At 32.2% G+C, this 24,334-nt stretch overlaps 4 protein-coding genes across 6 annotated transcripts; 3 read left to right on the forward strand and 1 right to left on the reverse strand.

The window, feature by feature from the left end:
• Positions 1-1,854: 1,854 nt before the first annotated feature.
• On the reverse strand, positions 1,855-6,484 carry LOC123898878 (APO protein 2, chloroplastic-like). Of its 3 annotated transcripts, none has more exons than XM_045949902.1 (5): positions 6,259-6,484; positions 5,773-5,927; positions 4,231-4,302; positions 3,172-3,464; positions 1,855-2,907 (listed from the first exon to the last, which is right to left on the reverse strand). In XM_045949902.1, exons 1-5 carry the CDS (start codon positions 6,338-6,340, stop codon positions 2,076-2,078), a joined length of 1,434 nt encoding a protein of 477 aa, XP_045805858.1. In that variant the 5' UTR covers positions 6,341-6,484; the 3' UTR covers positions 1,855-2,075. The 3 variants fall into 3 exon arrangements, with proteins under 3 accessions (XP_045805858.1, XP_045805857.1, XP_045805859.1); XM_045949901.1 differs by having other exon boundaries at positions 3,172-3,467; XM_045949903.1 differs by lacking the exon at positions 4,231-4,302.
• A 744-nt stretch (positions 6,485-7,228) lies between these two features.
• LOC123897321 (protein DETOXIFICATION 40-like) lies at positions 7,229-12,591 on the forward strand. The gene is made up of 7 exons (XM_045947911.1): positions 7,229-7,735; positions 9,443-10,074; positions 11,257-11,313; positions 11,590-11,828; positions 11,925-12,043; positions 12,251-12,337; positions 12,432-12,591. The coding sequence occupies exons 1-7, from the start codon at positions 7,406-7,408 to the stop codon at positions 12,492-12,494; spliced, it is 1,527 nt and encodes a 508-aa protein (XP_045803867.1). The 5' UTR covers positions 7,229-7,405; the 3' UTR covers positions 12,495-12,591.
• A 1,565-nt stretch (positions 12,592-14,156) lies between these two features.
• On the forward strand, positions 14,157-17,600 carry LOC123897322 (protein DETOXIFICATION 40-like). Its single transcript, XM_045947912.1, has 7 exons — positions 14,157-14,689; positions 15,124-15,755; positions 15,864-15,920; positions 16,563-16,801; positions 16,882-17,000; positions 17,133-17,219; positions 17,302-17,600. Exons 1-7 carry the CDS (start codon positions 14,585-14,587, stop codon positions 17,362-17,364), a joined length of 1,302 nt encoding a protein of 433 aa, XP_045803868.1. The 5' UTR covers positions 14,157-14,584; the 3' UTR covers positions 17,365-17,600.
• A 953-nt stretch (positions 17,601-18,553) lies between these two features.
• On the forward strand, positions 18,554-23,827 carry LOC123897288 (glutamate receptor 3.7-like). The gene is made up of 6 exons (XM_045947872.1): positions 18,554-19,266; positions 20,157-21,508; positions 21,642-21,919; positions 22,026-22,057; positions 22,775-23,178; positions 23,306-23,827. The coding sequence occupies exons 1-6, from the start codon at positions 19,008-19,010 to the stop codon at positions 23,717-23,719; spliced, it is 2,739 nt and encodes a 912-aa protein (XP_045803828.1). The 5' UTR covers positions 18,554-19,007; the 3' UTR covers positions 23,720-23,827.
• Positions 23,828-24,334: the final 507 nt, after the last annotated feature.

The raw sequence follows: 24,334 nt of genomic DNA on the forward strand, positions 1-24,334 counted from the left end.
ACTACAATCATCTATAAAAATACCACTTATAAGTATGGTTCATCAAGATAAATAACATCTAATAAAAAATTATTTTCATAAAAAATAAAATTTGAGTTTTCTTGAACTACTCGTCATTAGAGAGAATTCATTAATTACCTATTGAAGTTGAGTTATTCGGTTCACAATTTTAGAATGTATGGATTTCATTCATACATGCACCTTATCAAGAGAAAGAGTAATAATGTTTCAAAGTAAAGTTTAAAGAATGAATGAATGTTATTTTGTCTTTAAACTCGAAGTCGATGCCCCTTAATCACTGCTTAGAAAGTGGTACATCTCCCTCAACATGGAAGTTGGCAAGCACGACAAGACAACATTAAATATGTAAATAAGGTGACACTTTATATAATTGGTCAATCCCTTTAATTGGGTCAACATTTGACAACAATGGTTGCATAACGTTTGAAGAAATTGCAACTTGCAAGTTACTATTTCAACTTGATCATCATAAAGGCATAAACAGAAGAAAAAAATGGTTGTCCTAAGCAATTACAAATCCGTTAACAAGAATAAGAATAAACCAATTGCATTTTCCATGATCATGCAAATACTATCATAATGTTTATAGAAACAATATCAACAATTTGATCACCGAAATTGTAAAGATTTACAAATAGACAAAAACATCTTTAAAATTAAAAGATGTCAATTTTTTGAAAGTTTATGTCAATTATTTTAGTTATTTTATTAACTATCCGATAGAGTGATAGAGTATGGAATTAGACTTAGGCTTTGATTGGATTAGCGGAATAAAATGGAATGAAGTGATATATAGTAGTATGGAAAGAAGTTCCATTATTTGAATTCTTTAAAATTGAGTGGAATTGAGTGGTATATGATGGTATTTCATTCCATCATTTTCTCTCATTTTTCTTCCCCTCTAATTTGGGGTGTATGAGATGGAATGAAGTTTATAAAATTGTCCAAACAATGGAATGAAGTTTATGTTCCATTTCGTCTCGCTCCATTCCATTCCGCTCCGTGTCATTATGTACCATCAATCCAAACATAGATTTAAGTAATTCAGATATATAATCTACGAGTTGAACTTTTATTTTATTCGTTGTTTGTTTAGATTCAACTTTATGGTCTTTACTCTTTAGGCTCATTTAAGTTATTATTATTCATTACGACTATTATATATGCAGTGTTTTGACACACTTTAGAATCAATTAATGAAAATGAAAAAAAGTTATGTTTTATTCCTTAGATAACTTAAGACCCTGTTTGTTATAGATTTTTTTAAAATAGATTCTTTTAGTGTTACATAATTTTGTGTAAAAAAAAATTACAAAGAAACTTTTTATAAAAATTTCAAATGAAAATTTGGTTTGTATAGTTATTCTTAAAATGTTATTTTAGGTATTTGATCATTTTATTGAAATTTTTTTTGGATATCAAAATTTCGAAAAATCATTTAATTTTGAAGCTATTTCAAATAGATTTTCATAAAAATCATTTTTGAAATACAATTTTTTGAAAAAATTGTGATTTTGACTATGTTTTGATTTTCAATAATGTGTGTTTATGTTATATGATGTCAAAATTAGTGTTTCAATTTAGAAAAAACGAATATAAAAAAACCTATAATATTTTGAAAATCGGCTTTAAAAAATCTATTTTCAAAAATACAAAAAAAATTCATTTTTTTAAAGCCGAAACAAACAGGCCCTTAATGTTCTTTCTATAGTTTCAAACGAGCCTAACATAGAGCATGTCAAATGAAAAAAGTTATGTTTTATTCCTTAGATTGGTGGTTTTTATTTTTGAAAATCCTCAAAGAATGTTACAAGATTTACCTTTACCTAGAAATTAGATTAAAGCCATGTCATACTTTTACAACACATGGATCTTGAAGCATTACAATTTCGAAGTACTAGCCTTTTCATAACTGAGGTTAATCTTAGCATAACAATCATTTTTACAATGTCTAGCAAGTACAAAATTTCCAGACAGGTTCCCTCCAAACCCTTCCAACTGCATTATTCAATTTGACCATCTACATACAACATGCAATTTATACTTTAATAATCTCAAACTACCATTTCTGCTTCTTTAAGAGTTGAAGGGATCCCGATATCAAGGCGCATGGTTGATTTATATTGTTCTGGTAAAGCAGCACCAGCCTGAATGCACATTTCCACTACGGCCGGAGCCTGTCCGTAGAAATTCCTGAGCTCTCGTTCCAGTGGTGGTCCGTTTACATCAGGAACATGCCACACAAATCTCGGCGGTATCAAGTCATCGATGACTGCAGCTTGCCAACCATGCTGCCCATTGCGTTGTTGATGTTTGTGTGCCCCGCAGTTTTGAGCTTTGTGTCCGCTGGGGCCGACATGAATTTCAGGGCAATATCCACAGACTCTCACCTGGTACATCCTCATTAGTTTCTTGGTACCTCTCCTCATTTGTTCCCATGCTTGGAGTGTTTCCTCGGCAAGGTGGACAACTTCCTCCTTGTTCACTGGAGCAACTATTTCGGAATCTGGTATTTCAGCTAGTAACGGTGTTGTAGGGTTATCTGGGACTTTATCTGGTAGTTCACTTTCATCAGCATCCACAAATTCCTTCTTCCCAATACGGATTATTGGCTTTCTTCTCCTTTTTGTGGGAAACTCTGGAATTTCAACGCCAGCTTGAATGCAGAGCTCAACCACTGCTGGAATACGAGGGATGGAGAATCTCTTTTCATGAGGAATCCGCTTTCCAAGACGATCATAGAGGTGAAAGGTGTCAACTGGTATTAATATGTCTTCTACATGTGCATTTGTCCATTCATGAAGGCCGTTGCGGCGGTTCGCCTGTGTACCTTTACATGACTTGAATGGATGTCCAACAGGGCCTACATGGATTTCACTGCACCACCTACATAATTTTTCCAACTTGAGTAAGGACATCAAAGCACGTTTTTGAGTACGAGACATTAAACTACGTTTATTCAGTGAAAATAATGTACAAGAGTCAAATGAAATGCAGAAAATTTATTGGCAGGTCTAAGAATTTTGTTGATTATGTTAAGTATCTGGAATATCTTATGAAGCCAGAAACAACAGCGGTCTGTATTACCGCCGTTACTTGATCAAATTTTGTAGTAGTATGCTAGATGATACGAAGGAATAATATAATTACCCACAAGCATGCACGGGCACTACTTTGAGCAGCTTCTTCAAATTATTAATCAAAGTGATCCTAGCATTATACACATCATATGCATATGGTATAAGGTTCTTCACTAGCAATCCATTCTTTGGCGCCGGCATTGGTTTTTTCTTTGGCACATCTTTCATCTTCTTTATCCTCTCTCTAGCTGCCCGTCGCAGTTCTACAATGGGAACCGGAAAAGGCTTTTTCTCCTTTCTTGAATATTGGCGAGGAAAATCAGCATTTTGAGGCACTTCGTTTGTATTCTTACCGCCACTGTGCTGCTTAAAAAGATGAGATGAAGGAAAAGGAAAAAAACAAACAGTTATATACATGGGAGTTCATGAATTGAATCTAATTCTAGCCAAATTGTATCCATTCTAGAAGGCTAATTCTAGCATGGGCACAACGCCAAAATTCTAAAGGCATGACGAATTGAAAGCTAACTCAGAGATACATTAAATTAACAACAAGAAAATACCACAAAGCCCTTGCTGAAATGAAATGATTTTAATTTGCTTTTAATCGGTTGTGTTGATAAGAAGTTTGGTCGCAAAAGAATTGCTCTCTAATAACAAAATAAAACACAAGGAGTCACAACAACAGAACTTTGCTTTCTATCTATCTATTCTGTAAAATAAGTATGCCTCTAATGACACATGATAGAATTTGACATTTCTATTTTTCATCATTTTTTTTCCTACATCTGCAGTATTATTGCACAAGATTTTTACCGGTGCGAAAGAAAATCGAATAGTCAGTCCATTATGGTTTGTCTTGTTATGAAAGACAACCAATTTAACAAAGCACTTTGTTAATGTGTATGAAATGAAGCAATTTTCATTTTAGGCCAAATGAAAAAAACCCAATGAAAAGTTGGTCCGATTTATAAAGGTCAAAATGCTAGGTTAAGCAGTTTGTATCTGGTATCTCTGAATAAGTGAATATTTGTTTATTATTTTAAGCATACAATCCCTTTCAACCACATAGTTTGCGCTATCTGTATAAATAATCAGTATCACAGGATCAGTTTAATTGTTTACTTACTTCTGGTCTCAATTCCTTGGCTGCCTTAGTGATTTCTGTTCGTATGGGTTGCTGGTTTCCAGACAGAGTTACCTAAGAATCATACTTTATTAAAAGTTAATAACAAACAACACCGCAATTACCAATTACTAATATACTGATATTGATAATGTAATTCACCGAATCCGAATAATGATTAATGAATAGATATAGAAATACCAAGGAGTTGAAGAACATTTTCACATTAAAGTACAACTCACCAGTGACACAATTCTCCATCATATAACATTTGAGATTTAAAGAAAAATCTATATTTTGGTGGGCTAAGTCTATATTTTGTTATATATTTGAGATTTAAAGAAAAATTAAAGAATTACATGTTAGATGATCATATAACATTTCATTCACAAATAGTTTGCTTTTAGAAACATTATATATCTTCGTTAATTTAGAAAAGAAAAATAAGTCCTCCGCTCCCCACCGAAATCCTCCATCCAAACATACGCTTAACAAAACACCAAAGGCTAACCAATTCTGCTTGGAAAAACATAAAAAGAGCCCAAACACTCACATAACAAAGATCATGCTAAGAATCACACCACATCTAATTCTGCTTGGAAAAACATAAAAGGGCACAAACATATACATCACAAAGATCATGCTAGGCATCACAAACATATACATCTACCCTCTTGTGGCTAAATTATTTGCTTTGAAAGATTCAGTTCTGTGTCAGCCTCATGGGACTAGTGTCTGTATAACTAGTCGACTATTTACCTCTCTGTCCTTCAATCCAATTTCTTTTTACGAGGATAAAGTATATAGAAGTCAGATGTCATTACAATCAAATAAAAAAAATCCTCTCTTACATCATCAAAATTCCCTTTGCTCTAAGGATCAGCTTGTCAATTGATATTGTTAAAAACCAGAAAACTAACAGTAAGAGATTGCAGATATAAATGAACCAATATGCAAGCTATAGTGTATTGTGGAAATAGAAGGAAAAAACCAAAGGGTTTATAGGCCTACTGTCCACAGAGCTGAGCCTGAGCTCCAACAGAGAAAATGCAGTTCCCTAGCCGTGACTAACAGTGATGATTCTCATCATAGCCCACTATCTCCTCATACTACCTTACCTCGTATAACAAGGTTTCCTCGCACTAAAGCTCGTTCTTATTCTCCTCTCTACTACCACCTCATCATTCTCGGCTAGCTTCCCCTTTTTCTTCCTAACATGGACCCTCTACAACGTGGGTTTGCATTGCTAAAACACAAACTGGTGTATCTGAGTGTTGCGTGAGTGTGTCACATGAGAGACTATGCAGTGTAGGACACACAAACACGTAACACCAAAATGGCGTGTCTGTAAACATTCATTTCATAGACTAATGTTTTATTCCAATAAAGATTTTAAGAAGCTCAATTATGTTAATTAATCATTACCTTGTATGTGAATGACAAATTAATCCTACGAGAAAGATGGATACAAAAGAAAATTTATAATCCTATGACTAATTGATTTTACACATAAAATTGAGTCAAGAGAAAACAAAGTTAGCTAACCTTAGAAGTTGCATCATCACTTTTCTCATTATTTTCCTTTCTCCCTCCGTAAAGGCCATATACTCGAAAACATCTACGATCATGTCCAATTTTTCGACAACCTTGCTGCGAAAATGTCTTCATTTCAACCATATTTGAACTGTAGTTTAGTTTACCTATATAATAAACAGGTTTAAATAAACTTTCAGTCCCTATGAAATTAATGTTTTACTTTTTAGTCTATGCAAATATACCAATTTTAAAATGAAATCTTCTACATTATTGCCAGACCAATTTCAATATGAATAAATTTTGCAAGGATTAAAACAAAACAATAGACCAAATATAAATATAAAAAAAAAAGCATTTTTTTGAAATACTAAAAGCTTGGTAAACTAAAGAAAACATGGATTTACTTTGGTGAACAAACTTATGATATTGAAATTGACTAATAAAATTGTTAAAGTAAACATACAGAGAGAGAGAGAGAGAGAGAGAGAGAGTTACAGAGAGAAGTTGAAAAAAGGGTATTGTGTTTTGTGGTGTGAGAGAATCCGATTGCGTTTGAGAGAGAGACCATTGACGCCATTGGCTTACAGAAGCTGAAGCAACAGAAATTGGTAGGGAAAGAGATTGAAGACGACGATTCATGAAGCAAGAACTAACTAACTACATGACTGAGAGTTTTGGGTTTTTGTTTTGACGAAATTAGTTTTTCCAATTTAAACATTATCCATCTATTTAGTTTTAACCATTAGAGTATTTGACAAAAAGAAAAAGTAATTAATAATTAAATTCTTGTTTATAGTCTCTAATACTAGAAGCATGTGAAATTTATCTGATGACAAGCGAATATGGTTGTTTATAGTCTAACTAAGGCAGCTATTTCTGATACCAGTCCTCTTGTTTATGAGTTGAGTCTCCTTGTACTTCTTGCATTTGTGTTCATTTTAATGTCAATATTCTAACCCTTTTATGTTCAAGCAAGTTGAGTTTATATTATACATATGGTAAATTTTTGGGACCAGGATTTACCGCAGTCTAGGAATGACAAAGTAATACGCAGTAATTAATCTAATCTATTGATTTCACATCGTAAGGCTATGATAAATATGAATCAAAATGATCTTGGCCATTCAATTAAATCGGACGATTACGGTAGGCAATCTTTTTCCAAATTTTTTTTCGAGGGATGAAAAGATGCCATGTTATTTTCTAGGTATATATCCTCCACATGTAATTGCAGAGACTAATTCCCTCAAGGTAACTGAGATTCATTTAAGGGGTTAACCTCTCCCAATAAATGCTTCTCCGTCCGCACAGCCGAGGAACGAACCCAGAACCAAATGGTTAATGGATTCAAGTATCTACCATTTGTATCTGTCGGTAAAAGATACCATGTTTTATTTGTTATTTATAATGATATTGATTGATACAATCATATGGGGTAAATAATTACGTAGGTACAAAAATTACAGAAGTACGACAAAAAAATCGGTAGTATTTAATAGTACCACTGATTGGGTCTGTAAGATTAGAAGTAGGTGAGAAAACAGCAGCCTCATCTCCACCAAATCAAATCAGATTATTATATAAATAATCATTTCATTTCTAAGGTTCCAAACGAACGTTACTTTCATTCATTCACATAATAATGGCTTCACTGAAGAATAGTAACGCTGCTGAGGAACCACTTTTGTTCACTCACAGCGATACGCCGTCGTTGAAACCCCACGAATCCAACGGCGAACTTGAGAGAATTCTATCAGACACCACCGTACCATTCTTCAACCGTATCAGCTCCGCTTCATGGATTGAGCTTAAACTATTGTTCTTCTTAGCTGCTCCTGCTGTTTTTGTTTATCTTATTAATTATGTTATGTCTATGTCCACTCAAATTTTCTCCGGTCATCTTGGAAATCTTGAACTCGCCGCGGCGTCTCTTGGAAACACCGGTATTCAAATCTTTGCTTATGGTCTCATGGTAAGTATCTATCTCTCAGCTTATTTATATATAATTAATCACTGTAACGATTGCATCCAGATTCTTTCATGTTGTCGAGAACAGGGAGATTATTGTTTTGATATTTTCATAATATAAAATCATTATGTCACCATTACAATCCCGATTTGCTGATTAAAGTATAAGTAAAATTGTTCATTGAATAATTGGTGTTTATGATTTATAATAATTATTCAATGAACTTGAAGATATGAATGTCGATTAGATGTATCGATTATTCGATGAATTTAAAAAGTGAATTTTTTTGTCTCGTGAGTTTAGTTCAACCAGTAAGGACATCACATATATGCAGAGTTGGAGTTTAAACTTGGGACACTTCATTTATTCACATTTAGATGAATTTTCTAACCACTAAGTTACGACGTTACGTGACAAGAAAGAAGTGAATTTTGTGTATAATATGAAACAAATGAAGTATTTTATAAGTACTTGCTCTTGCTCAAGTGGTAACGATGAAGTTGTTATACCAGCAACTTTTATTTTGATTTGAATTAAGAATCTCGCAATTGTCTGTATAATTTTTAGTGTTTGTCAATTTATCTATGAACGAAAAATAAAATTGCGATTTGCAAACCATTAATTGAAATCTTGATTTTTTTTTGTTTTACGATGAGCTGAGGATCGATGAGCTGGGGATCGATCCCAGAATCTATAGCGTATTATCCAAACTCCTCACAACTATACCAAACATAATAGCTTGAAATCTTGATTTTTAATCACTATAATTCTTAAAATATTTGCAGTTGTAAATTGTTTTTTTTGTCAAATTATTTAGCGGCGAATATTCCACTAGTTTACAAAATAGGCACGTCATTGTGAAGGAAAAACATTAGGTGCTTATATAGAGAATTTTGACTATTAAAACACCCATCATTTTCACGCTCCACTTAATATATTATTTTTTGATCAATCTTAATAAATTATATATTAAAATAAATAAATTTTGTTGGAATATAATGCTATAGAGTCGATTGTTTGACCAAATTCTAGTAGAATTCAACTTTTTTTTATTATTTTTTGTTTCATAAAGTTTGTTTATTTTCCAATTTTAATTAAAATAAATAATAATAAATATAAAATATAAAAAATCTATTTTAAAAAATTATATAGAAAATTTTAAAATTATATAGAAAATTATTGTAAATAAATTGGTGAATTAATACGGTCAAAGTCAATTTTTTTCAGTTACTATGATATATTGGTACAAAAGTTTCATTGTCGTTAGCGATAACTAATATAATACATTAGAGAGGTCAAGTGCTTATTAAATAAAAATATTAAAAATTCAATGATGATATATATTATTTATACAAACACTTTCCATTTTCTATTGTTTATATTTTTTCCATTATTATATAATTTTGGAAATTACTTTGTTACTTTCTGTATGTTTGATATTACTGTGTATTGAAATTAAGCTTTATTTTACAAAACCTACGCAATCTATCTTTTGTAAAATCACCGCAATTTCTACAAACATACTCTAAAATCAAACACACATTTTAATGTCACATTTTGGATTATGGAAATTTTTTATCTTGTACAACAATTCATTTATTTATTGTCTTAAAAAAAACAATTTATTTATTATTAACATTTGGCAATTTCATTATTATTTTTTGAAACAGATAATTTGATTATTATTAATTTAATCTATTGTTGTTCCAGTTGGGTATGGGAAGTGCAGTTGAAACACTATGCGGACAAGCATTTGGAGCAGAAAAATTCGACATGCTAGGAATATATTTACAAAGATCAACAATTCTTCTAACAATTACCGGTTTTTTTCTGACCGTTATTTATGTCTTAAGTGAACCAATCCTAGTATTCATCGGACAATCACCAAGAATCGCTTCTGCAGCCGCGCTTTTTGTCTACGGACTTATCCCACAAATATTCGCTTATGCAGTCAATTTTCCAATCCAAAAATTCCTTCAAGCACAAAGCATTGTTCTACCAAGTGCTTATATTTCAGCAGCAACTTTAGTTGTTCATTTGATACTAAGTTGGGTTGTTGTGTTTAAGATTGGTTTAGGCTTATTGGGTGCTTCATTGGTTTTGAGTTTGTCTTGGTGGATTATTGTTGTTGCTCAGTTTGTTTATATTTTGAAGAGTGAAAAGTGTAAGAGGACATGGAAAGGATTTAGTTTGGAGGCCTTTTCCGGGTTGCCCGAGTTTTTTAAACTGTCCGCGGCATCGGCGGTTATGTTGTGTCTTGAATCTTGGTATTTTCAGATTCTTGTTTTGCTTGCTGGGCTTCTTCCTAACCCTGAGATCGCTCTTGATTCTCTTTCTATCTGGTAAAGTTTCTCAATTATATTTTTCTTCTTGTTTTTGTTACTTTTCTTTTAAGTTAATCCGTCATTAATTGAGAGTTTAACTATTTTATCTTATAAATTTTTGCTTTTTTGGTACAATAGTCACTCTGATACTCTATTTTTAACACTCACTTTTTTATTGGATGCGATCGATTTGGGTTCCTCCACTTTAAAAATAAGTCCTAATAAGAGAATGAGTCGTGTTAAAATAAGTGTCGATAACACTACTAATGTTTGAGTTGTATGTGAGATAATGAAATTAAGGTAGTTGGTTGGTGGCGCCATAAATTTTTGAAAGCTTTAATAAGCTCTAAAGAAGGAAACTTATCATTCAAAGAATCAAAATGCTATTGTTACTTGAAGAGCTTAATTAGCACCCTTATGTAAATTTTTTTAAGCCTTTTCTTGAGTGTGCCACATAAATTTTTTGTTACTTATATATAACTTCTTGTCCTTTATTCTATATGGACAAGAATAGCTAACATTATTTTTTGTTACTTATATATAAATCTTCCTGCAGTACTGTCACACAATCCTTATCCATATCATTATCATTAGCATAGGCTAAGATCAAATAGGAAAAAAACAAAGAAGATAAGGAAAAAAGGCTTACACCTCAAAATTTCACATTCTATGTTATGACATTTTTTGTTGATATATAATTTATCTATTTCCAGAACATCAATTGGGACACAAATTATCAAACTTGTCCTATTATTATTAAGTTATGGGGGCATGGAGCCATTGGAATATTGATTTGTCTATTTATACTGTACTATTTTCACATGCCACTGAGAGTCTTAGATTTTCTAATGTCACATGAGTAGATTCTTAGATTTGAAGGTTTAATAATAATAATTAGGTAAATGCAAACAAGTGTTCTGAGGCATTAGATAAGAAATAAAATATAAAAATATTTTTTAAAAAAGTTGTACATTAAACATTATAAAAATAAAAATTTTAGATTTTTCACCACATTTTTTTTCATTTTTGTTCCTTAACAAGTGTCTCCAAAGAAACATTTGTTAGTGAGATCCTTTATTTAGTGGCATTAATTTGTCCTAGGCAAACAAAAAAATATGAACATTTCTATTGTGGTCCAATTTGCTCTGCCAACTGCTTACTGTCAATTTGTTTGTTTAATAATATTGTTTATGATTGCAGTACCACAATTTCTGGATGGGTGTTCATGATCTCAGTTGGATTCAATGCAGCTGCAAGGTTAGATTCTAGTTATTTAATTTATTTACAAATTCTTACTAACTTGTTTATTATTTAATTAACTATCTAGCAACACTGTCACTTTAGATTAAAAGTATGTCCGAGAGTCTAATATGTGACATGACATTTATAATTGCATACAATTATTTATATTTATAAAATTATTATTGGTTCCTACATATTGATATTGATGTTGGTGTCATGTCTAATGTTCATGTTTGCGTCACTGCTTCATAGTTATTTAATTAACCTGACAAATTAATTATTAACATGCAGTGTGAGAGTGAGCAATGAACTAGGAGCAAAAAATCCAAAATCAGCATCATTTTCAGTTGTGGTGGTGACAATGATATCATTTGTAATATCAGTAATAGCAGCATTGGTTGTGCTTGCATTGAGAGATGTTATTAGCTATGTTTTCACAGAGGGTGAAGTTGTTGCTGCTGCTGTCTCAGATCTTTGTCCACTCCTCTCTCTTTCTCTTGTCCTCAATGGCATTCAACCTGTTTTATCTGGTAATTAAATTCATTACTTAATTACTGATTAATTTTGTTAATTAGTAACTAATTACATATAATATACATATATTAATTTTACATGAATAAATGAAGGGGTTGCTGTTGGCTGTGGATGGCAAGCATTTGTTGCTTATGTGAATGTGGGTTGCTATTATATAGTTGGCATACCATTGGGTGCGGTTCTCGGATTTTATTTCAATTTTGGCGCTAAGGTATGATATATATGTTTCATAATTTACAAGATACACATCTGATCTCAAATATAAATAAAAATTAGTCAAAGAAAATTGATCTATGTATTTGAACACCGAGTAGTATTTTGGAATAGTGTTTTTGAATATTCTTTCATTTTTCCTTTTTAAAAAAATTAGAAACAAATACTACATAATATTTTTACTAAAATGGGATCTTTGTGATAGGGAATATGGCTTGGAATGCTTGGTGGAACAACTATGCAGACAATTATTTTAATGTGGGTCACATTTAGAACAGATTGGAATAAAGAGGTAAAAGACAACTTGCTAAGGTCACTATGGTGGCTTTAAATTAAATGGGAGAGTTGTTGTAACTTTTCTAATGAAAAACTTTGTTGTTTTTTAGGTTGAAGAAGCAGCCAAGAGGTTGAACAAATGGGAGGAGAGAAAGGAGCCCCTACTAAACTAAAAAATTGGATTAGTTTTATGTAGTTGTTAGAAAGTAAAAACAAACTAGACTATTTTTTAAATTGAAGCAAATGAGAATGATTAATTCGCCGGGTTTACTATTTACGATGTTTTAAAAACCAATTCCGAGTGATTAGTTGGATCAAAAATCAGTTGTATGATCGAGTTGATTTGCATAATGAATTGGTTATTATACAATAAAATTGGCGAAATTCGGTCAAAATTGGTGAAAATATGTGATTCGGCTGGTTTGGTAAATCGGATTGGGTCAATCCACATCATTTTTTCTTAATTTTTTTTTCTCATAATGACATGTTCAATTCATTTTCTTCTTCCGATTTAACGATTTTTTGAATCAAAACCGATCTATGCTCGGTCCAACTCCAAAATATTAACATCACTCAGAAGTAGAAGGGTGAAGTGAGTAGAGAACATCTTATTCTTATCTGACTAAGATATAAGGATGATCACAACCATACATGAGTCCCCATATTTTCTTTTGATTTGTGGTTTGTTGAATGTTTTCTCTTTAGGCCTCCCATTGTTCTTTTCCCCCTCGGATTTTACTTTTTTGCACTTCAATAAAAAATTTGGTTGCTACGAATCGAATTTTTTTTGCCTTGAAAAAAATTTCGGTTTCTGTTAACCAGATTTTCCTTGAATTTGAACTAGAAAAAACTTCGGTTTCTGCGAACCGAAATTTTTATCAAGGACAAAATTTAAATATTTGGGGTATAAAAAATACACGGGAGGCCTAGAAAGAAAACATCATGATAAGTCAAATCTTGGGCCCTAGTGTCTACATTTTTTTTGTTTACACCGTGTGTCTACATGTCTTGGTCTAGGCCATATTTCTCAAACACTTTGGTTTCAACAAAGAATTTTATTGGTTTTTTATTTTTGTCTTTGAATAAATATTTCCGAATGTTTTTTTCAAATTTTTTTGCTTTAAAAAATAACTTCGGAATATATTTTTTCAATTTTAATCCAAATACATCAAATTTCTTTAACTTATTTTTATTTATATTTTGAAATGGAGGAGTGCTGCTATTGATTATAGGGTGTGACATGGAATGGAGGTTGGTGAGAAAGCACGTGCACAGTTGGCTCAATCAAACAAGAATATCAAATTATATAATCAATAGCCATAAGGAAAATTTTAAAGTAGATCACTTCTAACAAATAGTTGATCCATATTTAAAAAATAATTTAAAATTTTAATGAGGACATATGTTGTTTTTTAAAAGTATAAATATATGATTTAAAAAATGACTTAACTGATACCAATTTGATTAAAACGACGAATAATTAAAATGTAAAATCATATTGAACTGATGTAAGTCATTATTTTAGTCATGAAAACTAAAAAATGTCATAATTTCAAAAAAAAAGGTTTCCATGAAATTGGTGCATAGTTTTCACCGCTGTTAGTATTGATTAATCTTTATTTGGGAATCTGTGGAACACACAAGGTGAGTTCTTACCTCCCAACTGAATTTTCTCCTTACATATGAGCCAGAAATCAAACATGTAATCACATACTTAAAAGGACCAAAACTTTTACCACTTAGATCAATTTATTTTCGATAAATTCAGAACAATTTAATTACTCGTCCACGGTGTAAAACAATATATATATGTTGTTTGTTTTTTGGAAAGGAATAAACAAATATTATGTTTTGAACAAGAATAAACGGTATATTTAACGTACGGTACTATACTGATTATAGCTATAGGGTGTGTGTGTGTGAGATATGCAAGTTGATGTGAGAAAGCAGCCTCTGGTCCATCAAATATGAGATTATATAATCAACTTTCCAATTAATTTCTAAGGTCTCTCAAACAACTGTTTGATTTTGATAACAATAATTCATTCAGATAATTAATATTTAATGGATTCATCCAACAAAAATGTCGCTGAGGAACCACTTTTATTCTCTCATAGTATAATCCGACGGCGAGCTAGAGAGAATACTATCTGACACAACCGTGCCATACTTCAACCGTGTCGGCTCCGCCTCCTGGATTGAGCTTAAACTATTGTTCATCATAGCTGCCCCTGCTGTTTTTGTTTATCTCATTAACTATGTTATGTCTATGTCCACTCAAATCTTATCCGGCCACCTTGGGACTCTTGAACTTGCTGCGGCGTCTCTCGGTAACACCGGTATCCAAATCTTTGCTTATGGTCTCATGGTAAGTATCTATCTCAACTGGTTATTGTAAAGAGCATTTTGTTCCGTCGTCTTTATTTGGCTATATCAACAGAAATTCCTCCTAATAGCCTATAGCTACAGTATTTTATGTCGTTGGGAAAAGTATGAGAGCTACACCCAAGTATTACCAACAGCCATTTTTCGTTGGTAAAGGTTTGAAAACTTTTTTAATAATTTATTTTTACTCAAAATTTATTTATTTTTTAATAATAAAAGTTTGCCAATATTTTTTGTATACTATCCACTATATTTTTTCTACCCACATATTTTTATAAAATAACATATTAATTATATTATGGACCATTTATTATCAATATCATGATTTTTATCTAGTAAAAAAAGTAATTTATTATTAACATTTGACAATTTTATTATTATTGTTATTAAAACTAATTTAATTTATTGTTGTTACAGTTGGGTATGGGAAGTGCAGTTGAGACACTGTGTGGACAAGCATTTGGAGCAGAAAAATTTGACATGCTAGGATTATATTTACAAAGATCAACCATTCTTCTAACAATAACTGGTTTTTTTCTAACCGTTATTTACATCTTTAGCGAACAAATTCTTATCTTAATCGGACAATCACCAAGAATCGCTTCTGCAGCCGCACTTTTTGTCTACGGACTTATCCCACAAATATTTGCTTATGCAATCAATTTTCCAATCCAAAAATTCCTTCAAGCACAAAGCATTGTTCTACCAAGTGCTTATATTTCAGCAGCAACTTTAGTTGTTCATATAATATTGAGTTGGGTTGCTATCTATAAGATTGGTTTAGGCTTATTGGGTGCTTCATTGGTTTTGAGTTTTTCTTGGTGGATTATTGTTATTGCTCAATTTGTTTATATTTTGAAGAGTGAAAAGTGTAAGAGGACATGGAATGGGTTTACTTTGGAGGCATTTTCGGGGTTGCCGCAGTTTTTTAAACTGTCGGCTGCATCGGCGGTTATGTTGTGTCTTGAAACTTGGTATCTTCAGATTCTTGTTTTGCTTGCTGGGCTTCTTCCTAACCCTGAGGTGGCTCTTGATTCTCTTTCTATTTGGTAAAGTATCTAATAACTTTTTTTTCTTCTTCTTGTTTTTGTTACTTTGGATGCATTGAAACTTATTAAACAAGTTTTCATTTGTTTGTTTATTATTTTTTATTGCAGTACCACAATTTCAGGATGGGTTTTCATGATCTCTGTTGGATTCAACGCAGCTGCAAGGTTAAATTCTAGTTATATAATTGAAGTTACAAATTTTGACTAAACTTTTTTCCTTTTTTTACAAAAGCAAAACTAAACAAATTCATTAATAATCAAATTCGTAATACATATCGGAACATCATCATAATATTGGAAAATAGCAATATATGTAGTCACCCCTATCAGAGCCACTACATGAGTTTTCTTCCTTAAAAACTCTACCGAAGAGTTGTGAAAATAACAAAATAAAATACTCCTAGAATTTAAGATCGTGCGGTTTTGATGTTACACAGTTTTATGCATTAAAATAATCTCAGCCACCGATTTTACATCGGACGGCTTAGATCGATCAGTTATTGCGTGATGCAGTAATTGTAATTGCAGGATATCCTGCTCCGAAAATATGTGTGAGAGTCTGATACGCATCAATATCCGATAGTGACAACTAACACGACACTTATAATTGCATACAATTACTTATATTTGTAAAATTATTATTGGTTCCGACATATAGATGATGTGTCATGTCTAATGTCCATGTTTGCGTTCGTGCTTCATTCATAGTTATCCAACAACATATAGATATTATTGAATTGAATTAAATTAACTTGTTATAATGAGCAAGTATTGGTGTGTGTGACAAATTAATTAATTAACATGCAGTGTAAGAGTGAGCAATGAACTAGGAGCAAGAAATCCAAAATCAGCATCATTTTCAGTTGTGGTGGTGACATTGATATCATTTGTAATATCAGTAATACTAGCAGTGGTTGTGTTTGCATTGAGAGATGTTATTAGCTATGTCTTCACAGAAGGTGAAGTTGTTGCTGCTGCTGTCTCAGATCTTTGTCCACTCCTCTGTCTTACTCTTGTCCTCAATGGCATTCAGCCTGTCTTATCTGGTAATTTCATTACTTAATTACCGATTAATTTTGTTTATTACCCTGTTAATTAGTAATTAATTAAATATGAATGAATGAAGGGGTTGCTGTTGGCTGTGGATGGCAAGCTTTTGTTGCTTATGTGAATGTAGGCTGCTATTATATAGTTGGTATACCATTGGGCGCAGTTCTCGGATTTTATTTCAATTTTGGCGCTAAGGTATGTTATATATGTTTAGTCAAAAAAAGTTGATGTATTTACTAACGGAATAATATTTTGGATATTCTTTCATTTTGCCTAATACATACATACATACATGATATTTTTACCAACATGGGATTTTTGTGATAGGGAATATGGCTAGGAATGATTGGTGGAACACTTATGCAGACAATTATTCTAATTTGGGTCACATTTAGAACGGATTGGAATAAAGAGGTAAAAGATAACATGCAATATATTGTTTTTCCATGAGGTCACTATGAAAAACTTGTCTAATGAAAAACTTTGTTCTTTGTAGGTGGAAGAAGCAGCCAACAGGTTGAACAAATTGGAGGACAGAAGGGAGCCCCTGCTAAACTAAAAAAAAAAAACTGGATTAGTTTTATGTAATGGTTTAGAAAGTAAAAACATAATAAAATATTTTTAAAATTGAAGTTATTGATTAATTCATAGAATTTATTATTTATTAATGTTTTAAAAACTGTATCGGAGTGACCTGTTAGGATCAGAAATCATTTGTATGCTCGGGTTGAGTTATGTAATGGATTGATTACATAATAAAATTGGCGAGACTCGGCCAAAATTGTTGATAATCAATCATTAAGTTGGTTTGGTAGATCAGATTAGGTCAATGTGCAATTTTTTTTTTTTTTGAAATTTTTCCCTCATGATGACATGTTCCATTTCTTCTTCATCTTTGCAACTATCATTAAACAAACAAATAGAAAAAATAGTGAAAATAGAGATATAATGGCAGAACGAGCAACATGAGAGAATGCGCAAAAGATAATTCAGATCCGTAAAACACCAAGAATAAAGAATCTTTTTCATTTAACTATTCTTCTAATGCATCCTTCTAACGTATATTGTCGGGATTAGACTTCGTTAACTATTATTCTAACGTATCTGCTCGATCGATTATATACTTGTAGTTTTTCAATTATACTTTCATCTATCGCTCATCATACATTTATGTGTTTGGTAAACAATGAGAAATTTATCGTATATATTAACTTCTGATGCCTCACTCAATTAATCGATACAATAACATTAAATTCGGATTGGGGGATGTGATTGTAAACCTAGCCGATGTCTCACAACTAGCATCTACAAATGAAATGTTTGAAGTTTCATCTTGTTAAAACTTTGAAATGTATTGTTTAAAAAAATAATAACAGAAAAAAAATTAGAGCACAAAATACACAAATGAATATAATATTTAGGAAAAAAAAAGCATTGTAAACCAATCAAATGAACCAAACTGATTAGTTTGGCTTGGTTCTATTTTTTTAAAACACAAAGAACTGAACTGATAGATAGTTCATCGGTTCAAACACTTATTTACCAAAATTTGATCCAATCTAATTACATGCCTATATTTTAGAAGTATAACACTACTAAAAATATTTAATTAAACAAACCTTATTTTACTTTTTTTAAAGAAAAACTTGTACACTAATTAAATAGGCATCTCTATTTTTTTTTATCAAATAATTTAATTGCTAAATTTTTTTTAATAAATAAAATGTTTGGTGTTCGATCTCAAACCTCTTTATTATATGTATAAAATTCAATCGAACGAAATTTAAATGGATTTCAGTTACTCTATGCAGTTGCGCGTAGCATACTTTGGTTTACAATTTTTTTTTTTCACGCGCATGTGTGTCTGTCTCTACTATTATCCACAGTAAACAAGAAAAAACAAAGTAGTCACTGGTCACCATTAATTCACTTGAATTGGATTCAATGACTACTTTATTTTCTTCAACCACTTGATGTTGATGATATTAGTTATTTACTGTGTTGGAATATGTTCTTCACTCAAACACCTTTATGCTCTTGCTGGGTTTTGTAACACCACTTTTCCTCATCTGGGTACCAATCAAAATGTAATCTTTCTTCTATTTCAATGACTTTTTGGTGCTTTCAGATTCTGGGTATGAACAAGTTTTGATCTTTATTGTAAAAAAATTGTTGGGTTGCTTGAAATTTGAGTAAAAAAAAATGAAGCAGTTCATGGTTTTGTATCTTATGATTTGGATTTGGGTAATTTTCTTTTCTGCTATTGTTTATAGTGAAAAGCCTGAAAGTGTGAATATTGGAGCAGTTTTCACTTTTGATTCTGTCATAGGTAGAGTTGCAAAAGCAGCTATGGAAATGGCTGTTTCTGATGTCAATTCTGACCCAACAATTCTTAATGAGACTAAGCTCAACTTGATAATGAAAGATGGTATGTGTAATGCTTTTCTGGGATCAACTGGAGGTACTAAGCTTCAATCTTAACACTTTTCTTAGTCTCTCTATTGGTTTTTAAATTTAAATTATATATTGAGAAAACTAATTTTTTAGTATATGCCAAAAAAAGAATGAATGTGAAGTTTGGTTATGTATGGCAAGTTATGTTAGATACAATGTTTTGGATGATTAGATTATGCCACTTTTAGGATTTAGTCTCATTTATGTTTTTATTTTTCATTTCTTATTTATTGGAGTTGTAGTTGGAAGATGTGGTGGAACAAGAAATCCATGACCTTTTTTGTCATTTCTAAGTTTAAGCTTCAATTTTGCTAGTTTCCTATGTTGTTGACTTGTTGGCTCATAATCTCGACCGATATCTAAATTTGTTTAGTCCTGGACACATACTGATATGTTGACACCAGTTATAATTGAAGAAAGTGAAATATTTGAATGTAACTACATGTGTCAGTGTCGTATAGGTGGCAGACACTAACATGTGTTGGACACCGAAAATGGCTTCATCTGAAGCGTCAGTGCTACATAGTTTATTACTCAAATTGCTTTGAATTGTGCTTGTTGTTTATGTCTTTCTGATAATTTTTGTTTATTACTCAAACTGCTTTGAATCGTGCTTGGTGATAAGGAGGTCGCAAGTTCGATCTCCACCCACTACATAATACCAAACATTTGCTGTTTAAAAAAAACTACGATCTGATATATATTTTATCCTAAGTATACTATATTTTGAATATCAAGTGACAGCTTATTGCTTTCTTAGGTTACAGTTTTCCATTGTTTCATTATTACTCTAATATTTCACTTTAAAACCATTGCTCTTTGGATGCAAAATTTCCGATTTCAAACTTGCAGTTTGTATAATTTCTACTGTCTAATTTGAACATTTTCTAAATACAGCTTTTCTGGTACTTGAGCAAGGGGTTGCAGCCATAATTGGGCCACAGTCATCAGCCATAGCTCATTCGATTTCTCAAATAGCCGATGCTGTCAAAGTTCCCCTTATTTCATATGCTGCAACTGATCCAACCCTATCATCCCTTCAGTTTCCTCTCTTTTTTCGCACCGTACAAAGTGACTCAGAGCAAATGGTTGCAATGGCCAATTTAATTGACTTTAATGGATGGAAAGAAGTCATTGTTGTCTTCTTGGATGACGACTATGGAAGAAATGGAGTATCTGCTTTGAGTGATGAACTCGAAAATAGGAGATTGAAAATAGCTCACAAACTAGCTTTGAGTATTCATTTCGACCTAGATGAAATCACTAAGTTGCTCAATCAAACCAAAGTATTTAACCCTCGTGTTTTTGTTGTTCATATCAACCCTGATCCTAGATTGAGGATTTTTTCCATTGCTCACAAACTTCAAATGATGACTAGTGAATATGTTTGGCTTGTCACAGATTGGCTCGCTGCTACCCTACATTCATTTTCGCCAGCGAATCAGAAATCTCTTAGCGTTGTCGAAGGAGTTGTTGGTCTTCGTCAACACATCCCGGATTCTAGAAAAAAAAGAGATTTTGTTTTTCGATGGAAAAAAATGCAAAAAGAAGGTGTAGCTAATACTAGTTTGAATTCCTATGGATTTTTTGCTTATGATACAGTTTGGGCAGTTGCACATTCAATTGATAAATTTCTGAAAGTGCATGACAATATTACCTTTTCGCTTCGTGACAACAATATGGTACCTCATACAGAAGGAATCGGTATTCAGCTTGAGAAGCTCAAAATCTTTGCCAATGGATCTGATTTTGTTAACATATTATCACTATCAAATTTTAGCGGCGTGAGTGGTCAAATTCAGTTTAGTTCCGACAGAAATGTCATTAGTAGTGGTTATGATGTTATCAATATCAATCAGATGAAAATTAAGAGGGTTGGTTATTGGTCTAATCATTCAGGATTTTCAGTTGTTCCCCCCGAAGTTCTTGCGAAGAAGAAACATCCAAGGGTATCCGTAGATCAGAAGCTTGAAAATATTACTTGGCTAGGTGGGAAAACAGAAAGACCGCGCGGCTGGGTGATTGCGGATAATGCAAAGCCACTGAGAATTGGAGTGCCGAGGAGAGCGAGTTTCGTTGAATTTGTAACTGAACTGCAAGATAGTCATAAGATTCAAGGGTATTGTATCGATATCTTCATGAAAGCCTTGGAATTTATTCCATATGAAATTCCTTTTGTATTCAAGCCTGTTGGGAATGGTAAAGCAAATCCAAATTATGATGCACTCGTCAAAAAGATTGACCAAAATGTAAGTGAAAACTCACCATGAAAAAAAGTAGTCACAAAATTCGCTAATCAATGATTTATTAGATATTAATCGTTTGTGCAATCATGCTTTTATGTGTTAAACAACAATGATTTTCTGAAAGTTTGGTACACAGGTATATGATGCAGTTGTTGGAGACATTGCGATTGTGACGAACCGAACAAAGATTGCGGACTTTTCTCAACCTTTTGCATCATCTAGCCTTGTTATAGTGGCTCCTATCAACAGTTCAAAATCAAATGCCTGGGTATTCCTCAAACCATTCTCAGCAGATATGTGGTGTATCATTGGTGCATCATTTCTCATGATTGGAGTTGTTATATGGATTCTTGAACACCGAGTCAACGATGAATTCCGTGGTCCTCCTAAGAGACAAGTTGTCACAATATTTATGTAAGCTTTTTTTCGTAAATTCTTACAATTTTCCTATATAATATAATTTATTTGATTATCTCGTGTTTAAGATTCTAACTCCAATGCATTTTATTTGGATTTTCAGGTTCAGTCTCTCAACACTTTTTAAGACAAATAGTAAGAAAAAGCTCCAAGCTCTTGTAATTTCTTTTGTTGCCTTTTTTCCTTTCTTTTAGATTTTTATCATATATTTGTACTTGAATTAGTACATTTTCAATATCTACATAGATGCTTCATTTACAGTAGTCAATGCAACATTGCCGCTCCTATTTGGATAAACAGTTTAATTGAACACTTGTAGGCCTGTTTGGATTGACTTATATTTGAGCTTATGCGAAACAACTTAAGTAAATAAATAAGCTTTTATGTATTATTATAAGTTTTTCAAGGTAGTTTATGAGAAAACAACTTATAAAGATACAATTTTTGTTAGTGAAAACTTATGAATTAACATAAAAGTTTATTTATTTGTATAAGCTATTTTCATAAGCTCAAAAATAAGCCAAATCCAAACGGGCCCTAAGTGCTTATGTATAGGCTATTTCTAAAACATAAGATACAATAAAGTCAAACAATTTTCATAAGCTATCCTGGAGAATTCTGGAAATAAGTTGAAAACCGCTTATGAACATATCATATGCTGTTTCCATAAACTCTTCCAAACTGTTTCACAAGTGCTTATATCAGTAGATAAGCTCAAATAAGTCAATCCAAACAGACCTCTAGTCAACTGGCATCTTTTACTTACATTATGTACATATAATCCTATTTAACTATGCTAAATTTGTTTCTTATGCATCAATCTAACAAACTCTCGCATTGTTTTGAAATCAGATAATACCGTAAGCTCGCTTTCTAAAATGGTGTTGATAGTATGGCTTTTCCTACTGATGGTGATAACAGCTAGCTATACAGCAAGCTTGACGTCAATTCTCACAGTGGAACAACTTTCATCGCCGATCACAGGAATCGATAGCTTGATTGCAAGTAACTGGCCTATTGGATACCAAGTAGGGTCGTTTGCTTACAGCTATCTGACAGATAATCTTTATGTATCAAAATCAAGACTTGTTTCCTTAGGCTCCCCTGAGGAATATGCGGTAGCACTTCGGAATGGTCCGTCTGGTGGTGGTGTAGCAGCTATCGTCGATGAGCTTCCGTATGTTGAATTGTTTCTGTCAAAAGAAACTGAATTCGGTATTATCGGTCAGCCATTTACCAGAAGCAGTTGGGGATTCGTAAGTGCTTTCTAACTAGTTCTTCGAAGTAATTATGCACATGATTAAAAAAGGGCTTAATATGCTTCAATGACATATACATTATTTGTGGCATTTCCTGACTTATTCTGCAACAATGATATATCAGGCTTTTCAAAGAGACTCGCCTCTTGCACTTGACATGTCAACTGCAATATTGAAACTAGCCGAGAGTGGAGAGCTTCAAAAGATACACGAGAGATGGTTTTGCAAGATGGGTTGTCCCGGCGAAAGGAAAAGCAACCCTAAACCAGACCAACTTCATCTGATCAGCTTTTGGGGTCTATATCTCTCGTGCGCTGTCATCTCTGTCGTCGCACTTGTTTTGTTTCTGCTGCGAATGATTAGCCAATATGTTGGCTTCAAACAAAGACAAAAGGACATTGTCGCGCCATCCTCGGAACAATCGAAAAGTCATTGTTCCCGGGTTGTTGTTAACTTCTTTAACTTCATCGATAAAAAGGAAGAAGCTATCAAGAAAATGTTTACTCAATGTGACAATCCTCATAACCCCCCCACCTGAGAATTTTTATAGTGACAATAATGATAATCATGTATATACTATTTTTAGAAGCACAAATATTCATCTTGTAATGTCCTCATGTTAAAATGGTTTGCTACATTACTATAATCGAATGTAACATGTGAAATTATAGTTAATGAATATCACCCCCAAAAAGAAGTTCAAAGAATTCCAAACATTTAGTCCATCAAGCCATATATATTAGACAATTTTATGAAATTGAAAATCTTGGATTACATGTTTGATTGTATTTAATGAAATAAAAAAAAAAAGAAAAGTGAATTTTAGAATCATAAATTTAATTTCAATATGTTAAAGTATTTTTGGAATCATTTTAGAATGTTTTAATAGTTTATTTGAACTTAAAAGTGACATCCGTCCTAAGTAATTGTTTTTTTAAAAAAAAATAATTTAATTATGATATATGTACTAAGTTTTTATGACCGTTTAATGATAACTTTTTGTTGAAATTAGTTAAAAAAAAAAAAAAAACTTTTTGTTGAAAGACTTGAGAGACAAACAAAGTGGACTCTCATTTCAACTTAATTTTTTCATAAGGAAGAATTACTGAATTCGTGAACACTTGCTTAAAAAGTCAAAAAACACGTACATGAA

This window comes from Trifolium pratense, linkage group LG7 (genome assembly GCF_020283565.1).
Source record: "Trifolium pratense cultivar HEN17-A07 linkage group LG7, ARS_RC_1.1, whole genome shotgun sequence".
NCBI classification, from domain to species: domain Eukaryota; kingdom Viridiplantae; phylum Streptophyta; class Magnoliopsida; order Fabales; family Fabaceae; genus Trifolium; species Trifolium pratense.